This window comes from Temnothorax longispinosus, chromosome 3 (assembly GCF_030848805.1).
Source record: "Temnothorax longispinosus isolate EJ_2023e chromosome 3, Tlon_JGU_v1, whole genome shotgun sequence".
Lineage (NCBI taxonomy): Eukaryota > Metazoa > Arthropoda > Insecta > Hymenoptera > Formicidae > Temnothorax > Temnothorax longispinosus.
Genome location: NC_092360.1, coordinates 14750072 through 14775186, shown reverse-complemented (window position 1 = coordinate 14775186; position 25115 = coordinate 14750072). Strand labels below are relative to the sequence as shown.

Below are 25115 nucleotides of genomic sequence, written 5' to 3'. Positions count from 1 at the left end.
TTTATCGCGCAAAGTATTCGTAACGTAGGTATGATATAAATAATTACAATCTTAATGAATACCGTTGCACCGGAACTCGTCTCGCTCGCTTTTGAGAATATTTCCTCAAAACGATTCGCATGCAAATTCTTGTTAACACGCGATCGATCGATTCACACTTACAAGTGATGTATGTTGATTCTGTTGTGTGACGCTGACTTATGGCTATATAATTATTGGCATTTATCAACGATAACGGTGTTGGCATCCGCTGTCACATCGTCATTGTAGGATTTATGACTGGCCGCATTTTTTTTTGTTTGCTTTTTATTCTTGCTTTTAATTCACCGTTAAAATTAGCTCGAAGGTTGGACCAATCGGAATAATAAATTCCCATAATCTTATGCCCATTAATTCATCTCCTTTCTAGTCGCCGATTCCTATCTATACTTGATAGATGGATCAAAATCAGATGAGTCTTCCTGAAATCAGACTCGTGGAAATTCGAATTTCCCAGATTTGGCGATTCTTTTCTCTCTTTACATTAACAAAAAATTCTATTTCATAATATTTTAATAAAGCTGACGAAGATGAATTTTTGAAGTATATTTCAATGAAAAACTATTTAACACTGGGATAGCTTTACATTTTTTTCGTACATTCGTAAATTTATATGAAGCATCAGCTATATATAGGTGTCTTAAAAATTGTTTGTTTCTTTACTTCAAGAAAAGCTCGGAAAATCCAGCTGTGGAAACGAGTCTCTACTTTTTTAAATATATCCTATACATTGATCCATCTTTAATAAGACGCTTTCATTGACCAACATGCGCGCACGCGGTACTTTTCTTCCTTGCCCCGTCGCACTCTGCAATCCTATAAACTCCGACTTGAGGTTTCCTTCCCGCGGTCGGTTCTTTAACCGAGCGCTTTTTGCAGCTCCGCTTCAGTTGTTATTACGCGATACCCTGATAATTCCATCAGAATGCAGTCGGACGAGTCGATTTCACGACAAATTTATACGACGCCGTTCGGGAATGCTTTGCACACGTCGACATACAAATCCACGAGATCGTCAGGATCGTCAAGATGGTCAGGATCGTCCTGGTTTGTTTAATGAACGCTAATCTTTTCTCTCGGATACTGCTCCTCGATCAAATTCAGTCGTTTATGTTGTCGCAATTAGTGAACCTCGAAATCACCCGAGGGCGTGCACTTTTTTCACGCTGTGGATCCGCCTCCAAATCCTTGATTTTGTCGATCGAGCGTCGCGCAGGGTATGATCAATTATCGCACAACCGAATCTCCGCTTGGTTACTTGTTCATATTGATGCGTCACATTGTCTTTTATATAAAATACTTTGTGATTCACAAAAGCGTTTCAATTGTACAATGTTTCGTCAAGTCCGATAAAGATTGAGAATCCTTCTGATTTATTAAATCAACTAAACATGTATTGTTGGATCGATACGGTCACCGAAAATGTACATTTGCTTTAATCAACGAAAATATATAATTACATATAAATCAATCAACTGCTTGCATCGAAAACCTTACTCCCGGTAAAATTGGTCTGATTTAATAATACGTAGTCCCTGATTAAACCATAGTCAAGTTTACAACGATCTCGTCTAGTAAAACTTTATTTTGCTAAAATAATCCTCGTGATCTCCCCCCTCTTATCGTGCCCCCGTAAGAGTAATTATTCCAACGTCTTGTCTCTCAAGGTTGCATTTATAAAAACAGATCCGATGGATGCTCCATCGATCTACGGAGGAGAATTTGGGAGATCGCATCGCAAATACTCGCGGATTCGCTCGACATCTCAATCTCGGTCTCGAATTCGCGGATCTCAAATTTCCGGAATCGTTAAGTCGTGTGTTCTCTGGCGAATCGCGCTCGCTCGCGGCGCTCACGCGAGGAGAACCCGTCGCTGAACGACTCAGCAGGGCGACTGCCACCTGAAACGCTCAGGTGAGCAGAGACCACCTCTGCCATCGCGAGAGTGGTCTCTCCGACGAGACGGAGAGAGCACTCGCAGGGAACTCCTCCCATGTCTCGCTGCTCTATCCCCTTCCCCCTCGAGTAGAGTGCACCTGCGTGCGCTCGTCCCGTGCGTGCACATCCTATGTGTTTAGTGCTATGTCAGTTTACAATTAATTTCCAATCATTCTCAAATGAGTGAAATGATGATAGCGAGATAAGGAACCGAGTTTTTCAATTTTTTCAAAGTACTTACATAGAATTGTATACTTTGATTTTGATCGCATATGCTTTTCGATATTTGAAATATTCGATAAACATAGTACAATCAATCATGAGCAAAGAAAAAATTAAGGATTATAGGAGACAAAGATGCAAAGTTGTCTTTCTAGGTAAAGACGACTCAAGTTAATGACAGAGAAAATACATTGGAGATGAATCACAAGTGGATCGTCTGGGAATGTAGACAATTAGGATTCGTCTCAGCTCGTCATTTGGCCTCATACCGATCGCCTTTTCCTAGAAACCGTAGACAAATGAAACGCAGAGATCTCAGGTTGCTTGACGTTGAAATAAATTGTGGCGTAAAATGAGGAAATACCTCTATGATATACCTGGAGCATTCTAATTATTCTTATACACAGGACGATTCATGTATCTTATTACGTCGCAATATTCGGAACAGAAATATACATTAAAAAATGATTCCATCAGGAAATTCGCTGTGCGAACAACATAAATATAGTCATTTTATTTGTTTCTCTAATTTTTTAATCGAGACATTTAATCATATATTCAATTTGTTTTTATTCTTTAATTTCAAATCAATGTGAAATTTGAACTTTTTAATGTTAAAATAAATTTTTAGAATATCTGTTTTTTTTTTTATCATTTTTTTAGAAAAGAGAGGTAGAAGGTGAGGAAAGAAGAGGAAATTATTGTATAGTAACTCTTCGATGAGAAATTAAATTCTGTATTGCGAAAACATGTTCGTATCATTGAAATTACGTCTACACGTTATGGTCCTATCACCTGTAGAAAGGTGAGCGCAGATAGAACTGGGAGTATCAAAAGCAATGCGCGAGAGAACGCGCGGCCGCTTAGCGCGGGAATTCGTGTGCTAATGTCAGCTGTCAGTGAGTTAAGCGGATAATCGTTAACGCGTTATGTTCATAATCGTCGAGAAAGAACGGCATTTTCTGCAATATCGCTCACCAAGAGCCGGTTTATTAACCATAATTGACCACAATATCAATATTACTATAAGGGGGATAAAGTGTGCGCAATTTTTCTTTCAGCTGCATATATAAATATAAAATATAAATATAATCATATACGTAAAGATAAATAAACATTTGTTATGTTTTTAACACTTGTTGGAAATATTTAGAAAAAATATATATATATGTGTGTGTATATATATATATATATATATATATATATATATATATATATATATATATATTAAAGAAGAAAAAATTCGTGGAATTGTGAAATCTAATAATTTCAATATAATTTTCTCTGTAAATTTTTACATGTTTTATCAAGACTTTCGTGCCAAGAAAACATCTTGAAAAGAAACAAATTCGCACACGCTGAGTCACGTGAGTAGTAAGATTCTTATAATTTGCAATGGAACTGAGAGCTGATCATTACACACCTTTTATTCGCTTGCCGGAACATGGCAATCATGTTTCGCGGTATACCTCTGGAAGAGAGTATACAGTGTATATAATTAATATCCTATTAATGCGAATCAAAACTGTTTGATAAATTTAAATTTAACCTACTAATTTATCACCATTTACGTTCAAAGATCTTAATCAGACGAACATAATTAATCCTGCGTTTTTATATACGTCGATATACGTGTGCTAGTTAAAAGAAAAAAGTTTTAAAATCATATTTATAACTTATTGAGATAATTATATAATTCTATATTTTTGCCAAATTGCGTTACACGATAAATCTGAAAGTTTATTATATTAACTTTTATTCTGAATTTAATTTTTCTGATTTTATTCTACATAAACAGTTATTACTCTAATTTTTATTGTTCAGAATTTTTCGCGATATTTGGCGAAAGTCAAACATCCATCATCGAAGGATTAAAATTAATAGTTTCTTTAAAGAGTTAACTACCAAACAACTGATAATATCTTTTCACATCTTGCACGTCATATTTGCTCAAGTTTTGCAATCATAACACAGCGATATTTTATCACGCAAAAATGATTTCGCGACAGGGATATTCTGCAAGAGATCGCGATAATGGCGCATACTTGGATTCTTATCTGTCTAGAATGTAAATCGGTACCAAATTAGGGAGTGTCTAAGATAGAAATGACATTAAGTCGGATATCATTAGCTCGGTTTCCTTGATTCTAAAATTATACGACGCGCACGCACACGCCCGGTGATAACGGCCTTTTAATGTGTGCATACTTTTGTTCGTAGTTCGTATACGATGTATTCTAGGTATCTAGAAACACATGTCAAATTTTAATATTCATCTTTTCTTTTATGACTGCGATATATATTTTTTTTTACCGGCAATTACATGCCTCGTTGCCTGAAATGCTCATCATCCTTTAGAACCCTATCTAATTGACGAGTTTCAAGAATTGCGCTTGATGAAATTCTGTGAAAATTGATGCATGCCTCGACGTATCAGTGTGATCATATTGAAGAAAATATGTAAAAATATCAATGCGATGATATTACTACAGTAATACTGTTTAAAAAGACGTAAAATAATTGAAATGTTATTTTGAATTAATATTGTTTTTAAAAGAACAATAATAATCAAATAATACTGCGAAGTTGTTAAAGAATATTATTAGATAAGCGATGGCTTTTCTCTCTTCTCAAACATGATTCATACCTAAAAAATCGAATTGACAGTACCGTAATGTTTTCAAGATAAATTTTTCAATTGCAAATCGTTAATTAGCCTCATGGTTGTTCAAAAATTATTTTAAAATTGGCTTCATGGTTGTTCAAACAGATGATTAAGCCGTAATGAACGTTAATAAAAGTTCTTTTGACACGATGTCCATCATTGCTGGTTCCGTTACAGTGTGATTATAGACGTGAGAGAACGGCGCTACTTCCGGCCGTATTATCTCAAGACAAGCGAGGGAAATCGATCTCTCCCTCCGTCAAATTGATGAACCCGACCTATGAACACGTGTGACGGATGATGATGGAGAACGAGCTGAAACTGCTGCCGCTACTTCGAAGTCATCCTAAGAGCGATACATTATAACGGCACAAGTGTGAAGGTCGAAACGAGTTCCTTGAAAGTATCGTCGAACTGGTGATGCCGTTTATTTAATGCACGAAAGAGATGGGTTTCAAAAATTTGCAAGAAAAAACATTACATTAAATGTTCATCGATAGCATACTTGGTCTTCAGAACACACCTATACCTCATTAGAATCTTTGTTATTTGAACAGAAATTAAGGACACAATAAGACTAATTCAATAATATTGAATAATTGCATAATATTTTATTGCATGAAATGAAATTTAATACAAAATTTTATAATTAATTTTTTCAGGCTTTTATTTTGATCCTTTTAGTGAAACATACAACATACCAAACGATGATTGACGGAAAATAATTGAAACTAAATAGCTAATATATAAATAGACAAAATGAAATTTATTGAACGCTATTTTGCAGAAGAAAACCGTCATTTTTATTAATACATTGTGCAAAAGGAAAATGAGAAGAGATATGGCGCGTGACAATGAAAAGTATAGATTTTGAAAAGAACAAAATTTTAACACATCACTTAACAAAGTTGTCGAAATTGTCAAGTTAATTTTTTTCTGGACAAAAGTTTTGTATCAAATATTTATCGTATTATATCAATTTTTCAAATAAAAATTAATTGTTCCGACATTACATAGTAATTTTAACATATAGTAATAGGGTAGATTAAGGAACGTGCTCGAAAAAATTCCTTTTTCTGATGTCATTAAATCCAATAAAAAGAATAATATTTGTAAATTTGCAACGACTGAATTTCGGTCGCAAAAATGCGGAAGAAATACTGATCCAGAAATACTGGTCCAGTGAAAGCGATATCATGATATTCAAGATGTATTACCGTTTACGCCTTATCAGGGCCGCGATAATTACACGAACGGCTTGTCGAAAGGTTCGGACGAATAAAAAGACGCTCTCTAGTGAGACGAATCGATAGTTGAAGAATTCTATAATTTATGTTTCATATTTTTGTTTTGTGCTTGAGAGATTATTTTGCAGATTATATTTTATACACACATATTTTATATAATATGTTTATTCTTTCTTCTCAATTTACAGGATTTTATATTTAAATCTATAATCATCTTATAATTTCTCTATACTCTGTTAAGGTGAACCTTCCGTTGAACACATACTACAGAAAGGGGCAATTGAATATATTATTACTTGTTACACCGTAATTACATCTACTGAGAGGTTCTCAGGAAATGCATAACGGTGGAAATTCCATGATAAATCTACGAGGTACAAAATAACGGGGATTGTAGATAATCGCGAGGATCCGACCCGAATTCGAACGATCCGACCGTGTCGATCGAGCTCGCTCACGGCAGAAGAAACGAAGAAAAGCATGGGGTTTCGGCTCACCGTTGTTTGCTCGCATGTGAATAAAAATCTCATCGATCATCGTTGGTGAAACACGCGGCACGGCAAACAGACATTTGCACAATACGCGCGTGCCGGCCGCGTGTGGAGCAACGCTCGTTCGTTCGGAACGGGGCACGTGGTCCCGGCCATCGCTAAATCCATTAGCACGCGGAGAGAACGTTTTCCAGGCTGGTTATCGGGCAAATATTGTTCCGCGCTCGGTTACCGTTTTACTCACACGCCGACCCAGCTTGCTGACACTGTTTCGTACTACGTCACATGCTACTATGCCTGCTATCAGAGGTTGTCAAAGGAATACCCGGAAATAGCTTAATCCTTCGTAATTCTCTCTCTCTCTCTCTCTTTCTCTCTTCCTCTCCCTCTCCCTCTCCATATGTATACCACAATATATTATTTTTCCATACTTTTTCCCTTCCTTCATGTCAGACAGTTCTTAAATCTATAGATATAAATACCTATATTTGAATCAAGTTTATACATATATATACATTATAAAGTCATAACATTTAAAATATTTGAAAATAATGGTCTTGATATACAACGATTTAAAAATATTGATTTTAATGATATTTTGAAGATAAGATAACGATTAAGCCTCCTCTTAATAACGGAGAGAATTCTGCGAGTAATGTCAACTCTTTAGGTTTAAATACGACACACTTCAGAAATAGAAATGAAGATACGCTTGGCGCAAAGCGCGTGCCATTCTTATCTGTCCTTGTAATATTCACTCCATTGGTTTATTATTACTCTCACTTGTCCAATTTGGGAGCTGCTGCTTTAAATGCAATGGTGCGACGACGCGACGAATTTCAAACGCTCGTCGTTTAGCGCTTCTCTCTTTGCACGAGGTTGTAACTTAAAAATTCGCCTCGCAACCGCACAGCTGGATGAGATATCGAGTTCCTCTTGGCCGAGATCTCGGGCCTTTTTTCGTTGCGCGCGCACTCACAGATACGATTTCTTCAGATAAGATTGTTCTCACTTTTCCAACCATTTCTCTAACTTGTTCACGTACTTTCGCAAAAATATCTGATAGCGAAGAGATTAATCTGTACGCGTACCGACGAATCTTTTGCTAGATAAAATATTCGCGCGTTTACCTCTCACATTCTTCTACAGATACCATGCGAAATTGATTTTGTTATATAAATAAATTATTATTCCACGAACGTGGCAATCGCTCAAAAAGTACCGAGAAATTAAACTAATAATTTACTGATTATCAACAACATGTTAGTTTTAATGCTTTTATTATGCAAACTAACACATGAATTTTATAATTAGAAATACGATTTTAAATAGATTTTATTTATATATATAAAATATGCTAAAAGGGAAGAAGAATTATACATTTAGATCTGCGTAGGTTGAAATATTGAAACATGAAGTCGCTCTTAGATTTTAAATTACAGTGACGTTATGAGAATTTTATTCGCCTGAGATCAACAACTTGATCCGAGGGATGATGCGAGGAAGGCAGACAGAACGGTGCCTTGTTTGCACTTGATAAACGAGCGACGTTTTCTTCCGCGATGTATCGGCAATGTTTGCTCGTCGTTTAATGCCGACGACAACCTGACTCAAATATTTAGCACGTACAAGACGAACAACAAGACTGCCTGCTCGGACTTGCCATGTCCGAGCTTTCGTCCCTCTCGTTCTCTCTCTCTCTCTCTTCATAAAACTCATAGTGACGCATGTTTTTCGCTAATGTAAAAAAAGTGGACTCAAGTCCAACTAGCACGTATTCTAAATTACCGAGGATCGAGAGTCACGATGATCTATGTTAATATAATCCATCACACATATGTATATTTATTTACTTGATTGTTCCTACTTCATTTTATATTATTCAATCTTCGCCTCTATAAAATTCTATTACGTGATGTGGATTTGGTAATTTGATAATATCTAATAGAATGTGCATTAATGTGCAGGTAACATAACGGGCTATTTATTTTGCGCATCATATTTATAATTAGTAATGTGAAACCTGTAATTATATAAAAGAAAAATGAAATATACGGAAACGTGTTCTCCCCATCGTATATCTTGTTAGCTTCCGCTCGCCTTTCGAATTGCGGAGAATTGCAATTCTCAAAGTGCGCAACGACCGACGTAGCAATCTCTTCATTTCCTCTCTTACAAAAAGACCGGCGAGTGATAGAAAGGGAACGGCCGGTTAGTTTCGTCGTCCTGGCACTAATCATTCTTCAATCAACAGATCAAGCTTTAATCGCTTCTTCAGGATTCCGTTATAGAATTCCAGCCACGCGGGAAGAGATATATAGGGGAGCGTTTCTCTCCAGGAAGTCAAGTTACATATTGTGCCGCGAGAGATTTGTATCGGAATTCCCTTCCACCCCGAGCACGACTCGACCAATCACCGGCATACCTATCGCGCAAATTGTCTGTAATCTTGCTGGCGCTTTTCTGGAAATAATACGCCGAGAGTACGCTCGCAACTCGCAACGAGCGCATCCGTTACGCTCTTGGTCGTATCAAGCCCGCATCGTCCCGCGTAGTTTTTCTTCACTGGTGACGTACTGCCTTTTGAAAAGACAAGTCGCCGTGAACGAGAGTTACAATGTTTGCTACAATACAAGCATTAAATGTAATCAGGATTTAATCATATACTGGAGTGGATATATATATATTAGAATGTAAGAAAGGTACAAATGATTGGACAGATTGGACTTGTGTCCTTAGTAGTAAACCAAAACGTGCGTAACGGATGCATTTGGAACAAGCTTGTGACAGCTGTGCTATCCTTGCCATCATGTACAGCTTATTTCATTATCATAATATATACATACATGTTAAAATAGATTTATGGACGTAAAAAGAGATTCCAAATCAGAAATTTTTACATCGCCAATAAATGATTAACAATAAGGATTTCTTATTCGACCCAACTGGCTATGATCGTCACGACGTTGACGATTATAATTAATAAAGTTAGCCAGTTGGGTCGAGTAAGAAAGAGAGATTCCATCAGTCACTAATTCTACACTTGTGTAACTCGATGCGGATACGTTTACGATACGTCATACAACGTACAACTACGTCCAAATAATATCGTTCCTTTTAATTGCGGTATTTCGTGAAACAAAATTATGCCATAGATATTACGTTCTTAACATTACGATTTATCTTGAATAGTTGATCTGAATAACATTCCAATTTTTTCCGAAAGTGGCATTCTTTCCACCCCACACCCCACGTTCAAATTTGTTATATATATATATATATATATATATATATATATATATATATATATATAGTTAATTGTATAATCATAAAGCCCGAATATATAGCTTTCGATAGTTTTATTAATCTTGTTGACAAATAATTGTCGTAAAATCTCGCAATATCCTCAAACGTTTACGAGGTAAAAACGGCACTGCGCGGCCAAAGTAATTGGATTTAAGATATATTATCGAGTCTCACGGTCATGTCGCGATTTTCGATACACAGTTGTTAAAGGGAAGAGCCAGGACTCGTTCAAGGCGAGCCACATGCCACTGCAATTAACGGCCCGATATTTCATCGGGAAAACAAGGCGAAACAGCCAATATTCTTGCATCATGGTCTTGACGTGCGGCAGCTGTAAGAATACATTAAATCTCGTCAAGTGGTGCAACAAGCGCGCGAACGCGCGAACTGCTTTCCCGGATAACGGTGCGTCAATAAACGCCACATTGTACGAATTCTGCGAAACTGCGACGATAAATAATAAGAATATTACTCGTCTCGCGGTAATGGCGGTTAAACGGTTTTCTGCTGCGAAATTAATAGACAATATATCGTCGAGATGCGTCGTCGTGCTCCGTCAGCGCGTACACATCTCGTCTACGTTTACCTATCGTTGCACGATTGAATTGTATTTAATTATCTCGCTTTCCTTCCGGAAAAGCTCGTGGCACACGTCGCATAGCGCTCCCGACTTGATTAGCTATCTGAGAATAAATAATCGCGTTACTCTGCTCGCTGTTAATATGCGCCGTGGAAACGAAAAACAACGCGCAGAGCCGCAGAGAAGAATGCTAAATACTAGAGATTACCCAAGAGCATGCAACTATCTATTTACATTATTGCGTAATGCGAGCGCACGGAGGTAATTAACGGAATAATTAATCGGCGCGCAACAAGACGCCGCGTCGGCTCTTTAAACGCCGCAAATCCATCTCGGGGAATTAAACAGGCGGAAAAAAGCCGGCACCAGCCGAACAACTTCATTCGATATATCCCTCGCGTATAACGTTACGTCGCGTTAGGCCATATTCCGTTTCTGCCGTTTCATTGCAAAACTAGGCACGGTATATTCCGTTACGCGATATCGCATTGTGTCATTGTGTGAGACATATAGGTAATCCCTTAATGATCGTTCGCGAGAGAGACAATAGAGTACTCCCCGGTAAAACATCGAGAAACGATTACTGAGTTTTGTCAAGTTAATGTTACGTTGAGAACTTGAGATATCCAAAAATTTTAAATTAAATAAAAAGATGGGAAATATCGAGCAGGAAATATCGTGCTATAAAAATTATTTTCCAAGTTACGGTAAAATGCTTCGATTTTTATGTCCTTGTATGGAATATATACCGTCTATTACTTTGACATCTTAAAGTTGATCACACATATATACATGTAAAAGGAAAATCAATGTCTGAATATACTTCTATTCCTGATTCCTGTGCGTAATCTGAAACGTCATCATCATCACATTTATCATCATTTCTCTTTTATTTTGTAATTCATAACGTTAGGGTTATAATTAACCTTTTTGTAATTAATTCTCGTTTAGATTTTTGTGGAAGCGACTATGAAACAAGTACTTGAAATTGAGGGAAGTGCGACGATACAAGAAGGTATTGCACGTTCTTGGTACCGAAAATCGCATAATTATTATGAGCCATCAGAACAAATTACAAGAGAGTGAGTATTATACCAATAAGACGTTAATAAAATTATAGCTGGCCAAGCAAAGGACGTAAGACAGATTGAGCTGTCTTTATATAATCGATATTTCTTCTTATTATACAGTTACAAAAAGTTTTCTGATAAATGTACTATATTTGGCAAACCGCCAAAGAATCGAGGATCGGAATCTCGGATTAGAAGAATTTTGACGTGGATTAATCACGACCCGGTTACTTTAGTAAATCGTCGACAAGCAGATTTCATAGAGCGTACTAGATCGTTTGTCGGACAAGTCAAGTAATTACAGATTTACCAGCGATTGTTAATCTAGCGATAGTTGTATATAATTTATAATCCCATGACAGATGACAAAAATCTCATCAATCTCTTACGTAACAAACCCCTTTCGTCATATAAATTATTATAACAAATTAGATAAATACAAATGTTTTCGTCACAAAGTTTCGATAAAATATTTACAACTTTCACTATTTTTTCAAATTATTAATTATAAATATATTACACTATATTTTTACATTTATTATGTAAAATTTTTAAGATGCATCGATCAACGTGCTTTTGGCCTATAAAATAACGTACTTGATTAAAATGATGTACGGAATGTGTGGTCTGTTTTAATGTTTACTTTCTTCGTGTAACAAATAAATAAGAATTTAATTAATTAATTAATATAAAAATGGCATATTGCCTTTTTGTAAAGATCAACTAAATTTGTGATTCAAGGGATCCAGAATTGTCGCGTTTCAATGCAGATATCGTACACGGTAGAAAAAATATCAAAGACGACGTAGGTGTATCAGACATTTTACGTGATTTTGATTTGAACGAGCAAGAGGTTTTCCGGTGGCAATGTTTACAAGATTTAAATGATTTTCGTCGAAAACTCAAAAAACGCATGCCGGAAGTGCCATTCTTGGACATGGAGGATGAGTTTTCTCGTCTGGACAAGGTATACATGCATATATATGTCCATTTACTAATATATCTAAATATACCATATGTATGTGTGTTGATAACTATTATTTCATGTATTTATTACAATAATGGAAATGCATATTAATTTATAAACTTGCACTCTTATAAATTGAAAAAAATCGTTGATCAACGTAACCCGAAAGTACATATTAAAATCCATATTTTTATAATTATGAAATTGTTATAAAATTTTAATACAGAATCATGTCGGGGTTCTGCCTGAAGATGAGGTTTTCCTGATTTTTGACCGGCATCGCATATATCCAAACAAGAAATTTCTCGTACCGTTAATGGACAAATTGCAGTTGCGTGAAGATGGAAATGTTAATTACAGGGACGTGCTGAAGCTTTTGAATTGGAAGCACAGTTTACCCGTTCTACCAACGATAAAACGTGAATAAATTATGGATAATTTTTGTGTTTACTCTAAATTTTTCTTCAAATTGATCAAGTAGAGAAATTACAAATGATAAGCCTTTGTGTGATAATTAATAATAATTTCAAATACATCTTAATTTTAATTTAATTTAAAGGATATTATTTTAGAAGCGTCAGTGGCGAGTCCAGATTGTACTACATCATATAATGACAGCATAAGAAATATTCAGACAACTGATAGCGCAAGTAGGGCTTTCTTTTTATAATTAATAATATCTGTAGATCTTGAAAATATTTCTTTCAAAATGAAGCAAGTATTTGGATACAAACTTGAAGAAATATTATAGAAGTACGTGTGGCAGGACTTCCATCCGAAAGATCGGATTTTCTAATTACAACGTTACCGCGCCCCGGCCTATATCCAGACAAGGAGAACTTGGGCGATCAAACCTCCGTTCATTGCTTAATATCGCCCAGCATATTCACAAGATACGGCTTGACACATATAGATTTTTTCAAGGTAGATCGCTTGATCTCGTATCGTCAAATTATTTCACATATTATTTTTGCTCTTAATTCGACATGAGTTATATCAAATTACAAAATTCGAACGTAGAACGAAGATTTCCTCACCCTGAAAATTCGCCAAAATTCCTAATTAGGAATATTAATTTTACATCATTTTAAATTATTATGTTGTTGTATACTAATTTATTATATTACTCTATATCATGAAAATATTAATTTGTATTATTTTGTAAATCTGTTGTACAGACTCGCGACAAGGAAGAAATACGAAGCATATTCGAGAACATTGGTTTCGAATTTCCAGAGGATAGTTTTGATACGCTTTGGCAGGAAGGACGGAGGAAGGACTGCTGCACCGACGGCGTGTGCGTGGAAACATTTCAAGAGTTACTCGCCACGTTGGGTCTCGTGGCAAAGAAACGTACATGTAGCTAGGATATAAACAAAATCTGTCTTGACGGCTCTATAGAGAAAAAGAAGCTCTATAAAAAAATATATAAATTGTGTATTTTAAGTTTAATAGTCACATAAACAATAACCATGCATGTTTTAGAACGTAATATACAACCTTTATTCAACGATTATATCAAGTTATATAATAATAAAATCAAGTTTGTGTCAGATGTCTGATTCATGCGTTGAATATACAAACTATACAACATATTTACTTAATACATGTAAAATTAAACACATAATTATGTAGTTATTTACCATGTAGATTTAGTCTGCTGGTTTCAAGAATTTTGGTTTCTTGTTCAACGGTTCATCTTCGTCATTTCTCTTTCTATGTTGTGGTTTTCTATGCCTGTTTACGGTGTCAAATTTCGCTCGCATTTTCTTCCACTGAACAGCCATTTGTTCATCAGATACGTCAGCTTCTCGTTTCACCTCTACTTTGGCTCGTTTGGCATTCTCCTTTTCTTCCATTAACTTCTCTATAACTGGATTCATCCCTCGAAAGCTTAATCTACCATCACCGAGTTTCTCACAGAAGACATAGCTCGCCTCCATAAGAAATTTTCCACTTGAACATAAAAGTGATTGATAACAGCAATACTCTGTCACCGGAATAAAATATTTGGGTCTTGTGTAATGGGTATTTCAATATGCAAAACATGCAAAAATTTATATTATATATTAATTTACATTATTATTGTAATTAAGATACAGGGTTGATATTTGGAGAAAATTAAACATAAAACACTTACGACGCTTTCTTCATGCGTGATGTAAGCTCGCTGCCAAAGTACTCTTCTCCTTCTTCCTGAAATTGTTCTTTCTCCACTTTGTCTTTCGTCCGTTTCATAAACTGCAACAACAAGCCCACGTATTATCGTGCAACAATGCTCTACTTTCTATAATCTTTCCAACTCACCTTCATCTGCAGTATACTCTTCGACAGAGCTATCCTCTTCGTATCCATGTTTATAACACTCGCGAGTCGCGCGTACGGATGTGAAAAATTAACGATAATATCTCTCGATAAATAGTCAAAATGCGAAAAACTGATAATTCTGCTGTACCAATAGTCAAAATTTTGAAGAATTTCTTCGAGAAATTGTACGCGCGTGTCAATAATACCAGACCACCCCTATAAACAAGACAATCTAACCTGACTTTTCCATCACACTAGCGCTCCACGCTCCACTCTCCACTAGGTGAGCGACCATATCGATCGCGCCAGACTTCTTTACCTTCTCGACCATCGACCATCGACCATTTACTTTCCCGACCTGCCGCGTTCGCGTAACGGTTATTTTCATTAGGTCGACGAGTGTATTGGCGTGGTATTGGCGTGTCGTCGAGCTGGTCCTGACTCCTCGGCCTTCCCCGCACGACTCTCTCACTCTCTGGGCTCTCATGAGATCGCACAAGATGCGGAGCAGAGGTCCGCGACGACCAATTTGGCACACGAGGCGCAACGCATCGGAGAATGGTCAGTGACGTAGCCGCGAGGCCGAGGAAGCGAGGAACGGATCATCGTGGAACGGTGGACATAGCGGCGTCAGCGGAAATAGTTTGATCGCTCGTACCAAGGTAAATCCGCGCCCGCACGCGAGCACACGCGCGCGCGCGTGTGAGTGCGAAATCAATAACAACGGCATTATACATTATTTCAAGGGTATTATTCCAGCTCTCTAAAAAATCTCATTAACGTCTACGAAGCCCCATGCTTGGTCCAGTGCGATCTCGTTCCAGTTACGTTCTTTATCGTTCACTCGCACTGGCCACGTCTGGTAGGCACAAAAAAAAAGAGCTGAAGAAACTGGACGACATTTTAGGATTCGTCGAATAACGTATTATGAGATTATTCAGAAGATTTCTCGTTTTTATATGCTCGTTTTCACATTTTCGAACGTGCTGATCACGTTGGTCATTAATGTTTTCAATACTGACGACTCATAGGCAATGTTTATGTAGACTTTCTCTTCGATACAAATCATAACCTCCTGAAAGTTCTTTTATCTTTTTTTTTCCCTAAAGTTAAGACCTATTGTTGTATCATAAGTACTTATATCAAGAGAATTTGCGAGGTATAAGATGGGTAATACGAGTAATTTTTTTTTTTTTTTTTTTTTTCCAATTTTAGTATGACGTGTATAGTTGGAACTAGCTTCACGCAAAACCGGTAGTTTACCTAAATTTTTAGAGAGCACATACATAGTATTCTGTGCACCAGGAGACATTAAACTTTACAAATAAAAAGCGAATCTTCTCAATATTTCAAACAACGTACTCCGTACACTTATTATTTATGCCTGGCAGATATATCACTACGTGCAAAGATGTCGAAACGACCCGCGGACAGTGGGGACTCTGGTTCCCAACCGCCTATAAAGAAGGTACAATTTGAACCGATTCTAATTGGACCAATATCTACTCTTGAGGAAATGGACATGAAGGTTTTGCAGTTTCAGAACAAGAAGCTGGCGCAGGTATAAAAAAATTTATATTACCCTTCTATGCTTAAATTTAATAAATTGATTAAAGTAATTTAAATCGACCGTGACTGGCAATTTTCAATGTTCATATCGAAAAGACGTTATATATTGCCAGCCACGGTCGATTTAAATTACTTTAATTGTTATTCTATATACTGGCGAAAGAAATTTATTATTCTGTTAATAAATTGATTTCTAACTGCAAATGAAGATAATGGGGATTGAGATGTATATAATTATATGTATATATAAAGAAAGTAGTTATATACCTTAATATAATAGATAAATATATTAAAATTATATTAATTATACGTACGTAAAAAATATAATTATAAATATAATTATACAGAATAATGGTTGAAAAGGAAGGTTGAAACTAACGTGTTATTTTTTAATGGGAATGAACGGAATAAAATAGATTAAACATTACAAGCTTTGCAGAATGGTGTTTAATTAATTTTATTTTGTCTAATAAAATAATTTAGTTTCAGCAACTTCTCACGTGTGTCGCTCTATTATATGCATATTTGTGTCGACTAAAATTTTCAAGTATATATGCAATATAATATAAATTATACTTTTATATAAAAATTATTTTTTACAATATTGTACATTTTCCAGTTTTTATACATCTTTTTTCACGTATAATTTTTTTTTTTTTATTTCAGAGATTAGAACAAAGGCATAGAATGGAAGCTGAACTAAGACAACGTATCGAACAATTGGAGAAACGTCAAATGCAGGACGATGCGGTACTTAATGTTGTTAATCGATATTGGAATCAACTCAATGAAGATATACGTGTACTGTTGCAGAGATTCGATGCTGAAACTGCTGATGAATCGGAAAATAAAAGTATGCTTTGGAAAGAAAAATATTATGTAACATTTTCTACGACAACGTCTCACAACGAAACATTTTCTTTTCACGTACAGACGAGAGCGAGGCTACAACGTCGTTTCTTATGCAATTATCTTCCTGGGACAAGGAAGAGTTGGATGACAAATTGGCAAACCGTGTACAGGTGTCGAAACGAGCTGTGTCTAAAGTTGTACAGGCGTTTGATCGTTTATCTCAAAGAAACGAAAAGATCACTCTTGCGCTTAAAGGAGAATTTAACGGTGGTAAGTTGTGCTGCATCTAGAATTCCTTTAAGGTTTCAACTTGACGCAACAATTTGAACAACGTGACACGTATATATTTACATTTACACCGTAAGACTCGAAATTTTTCCACGAAATCTCGGACAAAACTTGACATGTTACACAACTATATTGCGAAAAGTCGTACTCTAACATCTAAGGATACAATTAATGCACGTGTGAATTAATATACAGAAGAAGCACCAAACATGGACGAAGTCGTACGTCGTGCCAATGCGGAAATACAAATGGAAAACAGAAATCTGCAGGCGATAAATATACAATTGCACGAAAAGTACCACACTATCTCATTAAAGGTACGTGATTTCTGTATCATTTATATTTAATTTTCCATTTTTTGTTTATTATCGATTATGTACAACTGACACCAGTTATGGTTTATCACGACGTACAAGTCGGTCTAAAGAGTCGGAAATAAAGAAAAAGATATCCCTTCTTATATGAGTATTTCTTTATCAAGTAATTAGACATAAAAGATCCTGGCCTGATTTTACGGAAATGTCAATATTTATTCTGGCTATATTTTCATAGATGTCAGAACTGCAAGATACAATAACGGGAAAAGATACGCTTGCGGCAGAATTGCGAAATCAAGTCGACGATCTGCAGTACGAATTGAACAAAGTACGAGCGAGAAACGATAAGTTGGAACATCATCTTGGAGAAGCGATTGAAAAGTTGAAAGCTTTTCAGCAGATTCACGGCACGGATGAGAAAGGCAGTAATAAACCGAATACTTTAGTTGCATCCAGTGTTTCTCAAACCAAGGTAAACGTTTGTTTTCTTATATTTATATAAAGCTACAAGTATATACGCTCTAGTTTAATATTACAATATTATTCTATACATTATAATATATCTAGATGCATGTTCGTTTACAGCTGGACGACTTACAAAGAGAACTTGAAGAGATACGCGAATTGGCTAACAATAGACTGCAGGAATTGGACAAACTGCATCAGCAACACCGCGACACCTTAAAAGAAGTGGAAAAATTGAAAATGGATGTGAGTAAATAGTCACATTTTCTAAATTTTATTTATATTATATAAATATTGTGACATTTTTAATTTATACGTTACTTTGTTACCGAATGGGCTGAATAAGAGTATTTCTTGCTGCAGATAAGACAGCTTCCCGAATCGGTAATCGTAGAAACGACAGAGTACAAATGTTTGCAATCGCAATTTTCCGTGCTATATAACGAGTCTATGCAATTAAAAACACAATTGGATGACGCTCGCCAACAATTGCAGTCGAGCAAGAATGCACATCTACGCCACATTGAGATGATGGAGGTAAGACCTTTATATATTCAGAGACTATATTCACGAATATGTGTGTAACGTGTTTTATTTTTATCAATATTCTTTTCATAATATTCTTTTCATAGAGCGAAGAGTTAATGGCTCAAAAGAAATTGCGCGGGGAGTGTATACAACTCGAAGATGTTTTAGCACAATTACGCAAGGAGTACGAAATGCTTCGCATTGAATTTGAACAGAATCTAGCTGCCAATGAACAGACAGGTCCAATTAATCGAGAAATGCGGCATCTGATTACCTCTCTTCAGAATCACAATCAGCAATTGAAAGGAGAAGTGCACCGATACAAGCGAAAGTACAAAGAAACTTCTATTGAAATACCTCGAGTATGTACACGTAAACACATATCGTAAATTTTAAGTAATTGTGTCTTATTTTTTATTTTATTATAAACATTAACCATTTTCTGTGCATGGTATCTGACTTTGATTTAAATAATATCCATGTATCAATTTATTATTATATACGAAATGGGTCACACGTCACTTCATATTCCTTTGTTATATTTACTTTATTATTAATGCCTATTAATGCCTTGAACTTTCAATTTTTCAACGAACCTTTTATTATAAAATGAGTTTAATGTGTGGGGCAACAGGTCAGGGTTGAACACCGGACCTGTTGATTACACAAGTCAACTACTCTTACGCAGAGAGCTACGTGTTACCCCAATAATAGAACAAAATTTTACATATATATTACGTATAAATTGTCATCTGATATATTATTTAACCGCTATAAAAATAGATGAAATTATTTTTATCAAATTTTTCCAGCTAAAAAAGGAAGTGGAGGAATTGACAACCAAGTTGGGCCAACAAACGGCGCAAGAAAATAAAGAAGGGAATACGTCAGACGGCAGCGGAAAAGAAGAAGATGCCTCAAATTCGTTGCCAGGTTCTACACAGGTATGTAACGATAATACGAATATAAACTTTTATCAAAAGATGACACGTTTTCCTATGCGATTATATTAATTTTTCACGTATTTTGTTTGTATATATGTATGTAGTACCAAAAAAATAGAATTTTTTGTACAAATCATTACGTTTTTAATATATGGAACTATTGCTCACGTATTAAAATGAGATTTTGTTGGCTACTTGATATTTTTGTGTTACGTGTTGGTTTTGGTATATAGATAAAAGAAGAAAGTGGTGTTACGATAAAGAGGGAGTCTGGTGCTGACGAAGAGGTAGAAACTATTGAGGTTGGAGAAGGTGAAGGCAACAAAAACACGCCAGATTCTCTAACGTTAACATCGCCGACTTTAAAGAAGGAGAAGGATATAAAACGTGAGAAGGATATCAAGAAAGAATCTGTGAAAACTGAACATCGGGATCCTGCACATCGCACTAAAGATGCAAAGATGGCGGAATCGGAGCTCGTGAGGGACTTGAAGGCACAACTCAAGTATGTCCGCACAAAGATATCCAGTGTTTTCAAATAAAATACTGATATTGTTATTGCGACGATGTATCTTAGTTTTAGAAAATAAACGAGAGAATAATCATCTGATTGCAGAAAAGCTGTGAATGAGATGAAAGAAATGAAACTTTTATTAGATATGTACAAAGGTGTTGGAAAAGAGCAACGGGACAAAGTACAGTTAATGGCTGCGGAGCGTAAAACGAGAGCCGAGTTGGAGGATTTGCGACAGCAAGTCAAAAAAATTCAAGTATGTTGTGTAATATATTTTTTATAATCACTACACGTAATATGTGATTTTTATTATGTATACGTTTATATATAGCGCGATAATATGAATCAATGAATCAAGTAAAACGATCGGTACGTCGATCAGTTCGTGTGCAGTTTGGTTGAGGAAAATACGTTATTCAAGTGAAATATTTTACTGTTTAACATCACGAGTATATTGATATTGTAATATTGTGTGAATATTTGCACTTTACGTGACGAAAATTATTTTTATTTGGATAATATAACAAAGTGACGTGTGCATTGTGTCATTGCAGGAAAGTAAACGCGAGGAACGTAAAAAATTAGCTGACGAAGATGCGCAGATAAAGATAAAAAAATTGGAAGAACAAGCGTATACATTGCAACGTCAAGTTGCATGTCAAAAACAGGTAGATCACATTTATTCTTTCTTTTGAAAGCGAACGTTGATGCGCTGCGTATAAAAAGATTAGAAAATTAATTAATTAAAGATAAAATCACGTGTAAGAGATCCAAGTCAAGAATTATTTTGTTATTTCTGTCCGTAATAATTTATAATGTTAAAAGCTTTTTAATATTAAAAAATAGTCGACAGAATCGTACGCGAACGGAAATGTAACGTTGAACAGACGTGTATCTGGCTGCAGGAGGAAGAGGCGCTTCTGAACGAGATGGAAGTGACCGGGCAAGCATTTGAGGACATGCAAGAGCAGAACTCTAGACTCATACAGCAGCTGCGTGAAAAAGATGACGCGAATTTCAAACTCATGACAGAGAGGATCAAAAGTAATCAATTGCACAAGCTCGCGAGGGAAGAGAAGGACGTGCTGAAGGAGCAAGTATTAACACTAACAACGCAGGTGGAAGCGGCCAATGTAGTTGTACGAAAGTTGGAAGAGAAGGAGCGTCTCTTACAAAACTCTCTCGCCACGGTGGAAAAGGAATTGGCGCTGAGACAGCAGGCAATGGAAATGCACAAGCGGAAAGCGATAGAGAGCGCACAGTCTGCGGCTGATCTGAAACTTCACCTTGGTAAGTGCTCAACGTGCAAACGTGAAAAAGTTAAAATAAAAATGCTAAATATTCTTATTGTGTTACATCATCAGCTGGAAAAATAAACGAAAATAAATGATAAAAACTACACAGTCACTTCCTGACAAAAAACTGACGTACAGCTTTTACCGTTACAGAAAAGTATCATTCCCAAATGAAGGAAGCGCAACAAGTCGTAGCTGAGAAAACAAGTTCCTTGGAAGCTGAAGCATATAAAACTAAAAGATTACAGGTATAACAATTTACGTCTGCACCAACTATGTGATATTTCTCGTGTGTTTTGAACTTGTGTTATATACAAGTTTTAAATACCATTAATAATACAATTATTGATACAAGTAAAATTTAATACATGACGTGCATTGTAGGAGGAGATTGCGCAACTCAGACGCAAGGTTGAGCGTATGAAGAAAATTGAGCTCGCTGAAACTCTAGATGAAGTAATGGCGGAAGAGTTGCGGGAGTACAAGGAAACTTTAACGTGTCCGTCTTGTAAGGTAAAGCGTAAGGACGCCGTCCTCACCAAGTGCTTCCACGTATTCTGCTGGGACTGTCTGCGTACACGTTACGAAACACGGCAACGGAAATGTCCCAAGTGTAACTGCGCTTTCGGCGCCAACGACTACCATCGGCTGTACCTGTCCACATGAAGAAGAAGGTGCTGACTCTATGGAAAATACGCCGCGACGTAGAGTAATGTTTTGTAATATGTTACGTAAGCATTTTTTCTCTTTCTTTTTTTATATCGTTTATTTATTACTCTGACTTTTTGTGGAATTATGCGCGATATGTGACTCCCTGTGCGCTGAGTGTGTCGATAATGAATCACGAATTTTGCCAAGTTCTTATTAAGACCATAGCACACATGAAGAACATAAACTTGTTTCTACTACTTGTGTTTTTTTCATGCATTATGGTCTAGTTTATAAACCAACATGTAAGAATAAATAAATAGGTAAAGTGAATGATAAATGAGTGAATGACGTAGTGAGTGAGCGAGCGAAAGAGTGAGCGAATGAGCGAATAAATATGAAAAAGAAAGAAAGAAAAGAGAGAGAGAGAGAGAGAGAAGCGAAAAGAGAATGCACAGCTGAATTGCATTTTTAGTTAGTCAGTACAGTTATACCGGGCTGCAAACTTTTAATTTTATTTACAATATAAAAAACAATTTATTCAATTTTCTTTCATCTCGTTTTTAAGATAAGCTCACACGAAATTATCGTTAACATTTATATATAGCACGATTGCCTAGATCAATGCCTTCTTAAAGCCAAGATACTGTCCCCCGAGCGACGACACGTTTCTATTTAAAATGTCTTTTATAAGATAAAGTAGAGATCAGTTTGTAAAGTCAAACAAAGCATTGATAACCATTAATCTAGTGAAAAAATTTTGTAATTACGTTAAATCACAATAACATTTAATAGTTTAAACTGTACCAACTAAAATTGATTGATTAACTGACACATTATTCAAATTCACGTACTGTTTGAAATTCATGTAACTGTAAACCTGTTGAATGTGACTAAAGTTTAGCTGCAAGACTCGTGTTCTGTATGTTAGGCCTGGTTAAATCAAAGTTGAAAAGTCTCGAAGGAGTAATCTAATGACTCCTCACTCTTAAAAGTGAAATAAATTCATTATTGAGTTAAGGTTCAGAATTAATAATACGTAGCAATTTGTATGATAATCACGCTTATAGTTATTTATTTCATCAAAAGGATATAATTTAGCAAACACGGTCCAAATTCGCTTTGTCTATTGTTTATAATACGAGACAGGCAAACTGGTTAATAACAGGGGTCTTGTACGATAATTACTCGACATTATCCAATAAGAAACGAATTTCTTTGCTGATCGTAAACACGTTCGTGATGATTTTCATCGAAATTGCTTTTGGAATTAATGCATTAAAATCAGAAAAATTATTAATTTTATTATATAGTTCCGAGATGTCTCGGTATCTTAAAAGTATGAATTTTATTTAACAACTGTAACAACTATATTTAAAAAAAAATAAAAAAAGGAATATATATATATATATATATGTATAATTATATGAAATGTTTATTAAATCAATATATAAATATTGATTTGATTGTGAAGCGTCAATATTAGCAAATGTTATTTTTAACACTGAACTGTATACATTACTAAATTTAAATAATTTATTCCATTCAAGGCTAGTTGTTGCAACCTGTTGGTAAATTAACTAATAGTTAAATCATATGTCTATCTTTGTCTAATTTGAAGGAGAAACAAAGCATATATATGATTTAACTATTAGTTTATCAACAGGTTGGAACAACTGGCCCTTAGATCATTTAAATTTAAGTTCAAATTTGCGCTCACTAAATCGTTAAATATTTGGTACTATTATACCAACATTGTATTATAGTATAAATAATTTTTGATCATGTATCATCGCATGTGTGAATGCTACGTATTAATGTGAGCATCCATGTATATGCGTGTGTAAAAAAATGAGATGCAATAACTTATTTTGACAAAAAGATGCATCAGTGCGTAAGAGCTCCGTTTCAATAGAATAATTTGTTTTATAGATCTTTATTTTACTTAATCATACAGAACTATTTTTTCTTTTTTGATAACGTTCGACGATGTTATGTAATACGTCGGAGAAATCTGTCCTTATTAATTTTCCTTTTTTTTAGGTAGAAAAGTTTATTTAACCCTAGCTCGCGCCACTCCGGTCCAGTAGAGCGCTAAACGCTTTTTGATTTTCTAGTTTCCTCATAATAAATTCAGGCTAAATTTAAATCATTTTCTAAGCTTAAAAATATTAATTAGAATGAAAATGACACGGCGACAAAGTCGCACGATCTCACGGACCGGCGGAGTGGGTCGAAACGAGGTGCAGCTAGCTAGGATTAAATATGTAACAATATAGATGTATGATGTAAATACGTTAATGAAAAATTTGACCTTGCTAAAAATAAACTCTTATTTCTTTGTATTATCTATTCGAGAAAAAAACACTTTTTAAATCTTAAAATAAAAAAAATTTCCATATTAGATTTATTCCAATTCTAAATGCAAAACTTGGAAATAAAAATGTTTTTTCGCTTAATATTTGTTAATTATTTTACAATATGTATATGGAGGATGCAAACGTGACAAAAGGCGTTTTAAATAATTTCTTATACTTTGAGACATTCGTTCGACATTCTTGATGCATTTTTTACATTTGTCTAGTTTTGCTCTTTAACATTTTAATTTTTTTCCAAGATGGACTGAATCGAAAACCGTATCGAAAAATTACACTTTATTCAATTTTCGTTTTCTTTACGTTATGTAATAATATTAATTAATTCTAATAGCTTTGTATTATAATCGATGTACGCTGCAAAAAGAAAAACACTAGATAAAATTACATGAACAAATGTAAAATTTTATTACGATTTAAATAATGGTATACGTGTAATATACATTTTCTTGTTGTTCATGTCATTTTACATACCTTTTTTTTACAGT

The 25115-nt window shown here is 35.3% G+C and overlaps 3 protein-coding genes across 9 annotated transcripts in view; 2 read left to right on the top strand and 1 right to left on the bottom strand.

Moving 5' to 3' along the window:
* Window positions 1–14080, top strand: part of LOC139810748 (EF-hand domain-containing family member B) — an 86726-nt gene extending 72646 nt beyond the window's left edge. For 2 of the 4 annotated variants that reach the window (XM_071774571.1, XM_071774569.1), the window contains 7 exons: window positions 11440–11570; window positions 11679–11852; window positions 12300–12525; window positions 12752–12944; window positions 13098–13175; window positions 13277–13449; window positions 13704–14080. In XM_071774571.1, the coding sequence (XP_071630672.1) occupies window positions 11440–11570; window positions 11679–11852; window positions 12300–12525; window positions 12752–12944; window positions 13098–13175; window positions 13277–13449; window positions 13704–13892 (1164 nt within the window). In that variant the 3' untranslated portion in view covers window positions 13893–14080. Of the gene's footprint in view, window positions 1–5041; window positions 5247–6498; window positions 6625–11439; window positions 11571–11678; window positions 11853–12299; window positions 12526–12751; window positions 12945–13097; window positions 13176–13276; window positions 13450–13703 lie in introns of those variants that run through there. The other 2 variants (XM_071774573.1, XM_071774572.1) reach the window with 2 other exon arrangements.
* Mpp6 (M-phase phosphoprotein 6) lies at window positions 7866–15073 on the bottom strand. 3 transcript variants are annotated; one of them, XM_071774581.1, is made up of 4 exons: window positions 14833–15072; window positions 14666–14766; window positions 14169–14481; window positions 7866–10239 (listed from the first exon to the last, which is right to left on the bottom strand). In XM_071774581.1, the coding sequence occupies exons 1-3, from the start codon at window positions 14878–14880 to the stop codon at window positions 14178–14180; spliced, it is 453 nt and encodes a 150-aa protein (XP_071630682.1). In that variant the 5' UTR covers window positions 14881–15072; the 3' UTR covers window positions 7866–10239; window positions 14169–14177. The 3 variants fall into 3 exon arrangements, with proteins under 3 accessions (XP_071630682.1, XP_071630683.1, XP_071630681.1); XM_071774582.1 differs by lacking the exon at window positions 7866–10239 and adding an exon at window positions 13424–13563 and having other exon boundaries at window positions 14833–15073; XM_071774580.1 differs by lacking the exon at window positions 7866–10239 and having other exon boundaries at window positions 13702–14481.
* Window positions 15074–15095: 22 nt separating this feature from the next.
* Window positions 15096–24711, top strand: Bre1 (E3 ubiquitin-protein ligase Bre1). Of its 2 annotated transcripts, none has more exons than XM_071774557.1 (16): window positions 15096–15494; window positions 16224–16393; window positions 17068–17254; window positions 17335–17523; window positions 17737–17858; window positions 18094–18330; window positions 18444–18569; window positions 18687–18860; window positions 18956–19213; window positions 19664–19795; window positions 20029–20300; window positions 20412–20565; window positions 20864–20977; window positions 21215–21599; window positions 21758–21852; window positions 21989–24711. In XM_071774557.1, exons 2-16 carry the CDS (start codon window positions 16244–16246, stop codon window positions 22268–22270), a joined length of 2877 nt encoding a protein of 958 aa, XP_071630658.1. In that variant the 5' UTR covers window positions 15096–15494; window positions 16224–16243; the 3' UTR covers window positions 22271–24711. The 2 variants fall into 2 exon arrangements, with proteins under 2 accessions (XP_071630658.1, XP_071630657.1); XM_071774556.1 differs by having other exon boundaries at window positions 21197–21599.
* The last annotated feature ends 404 nt before the right edge of the window (window positions 24712–25115 follow it).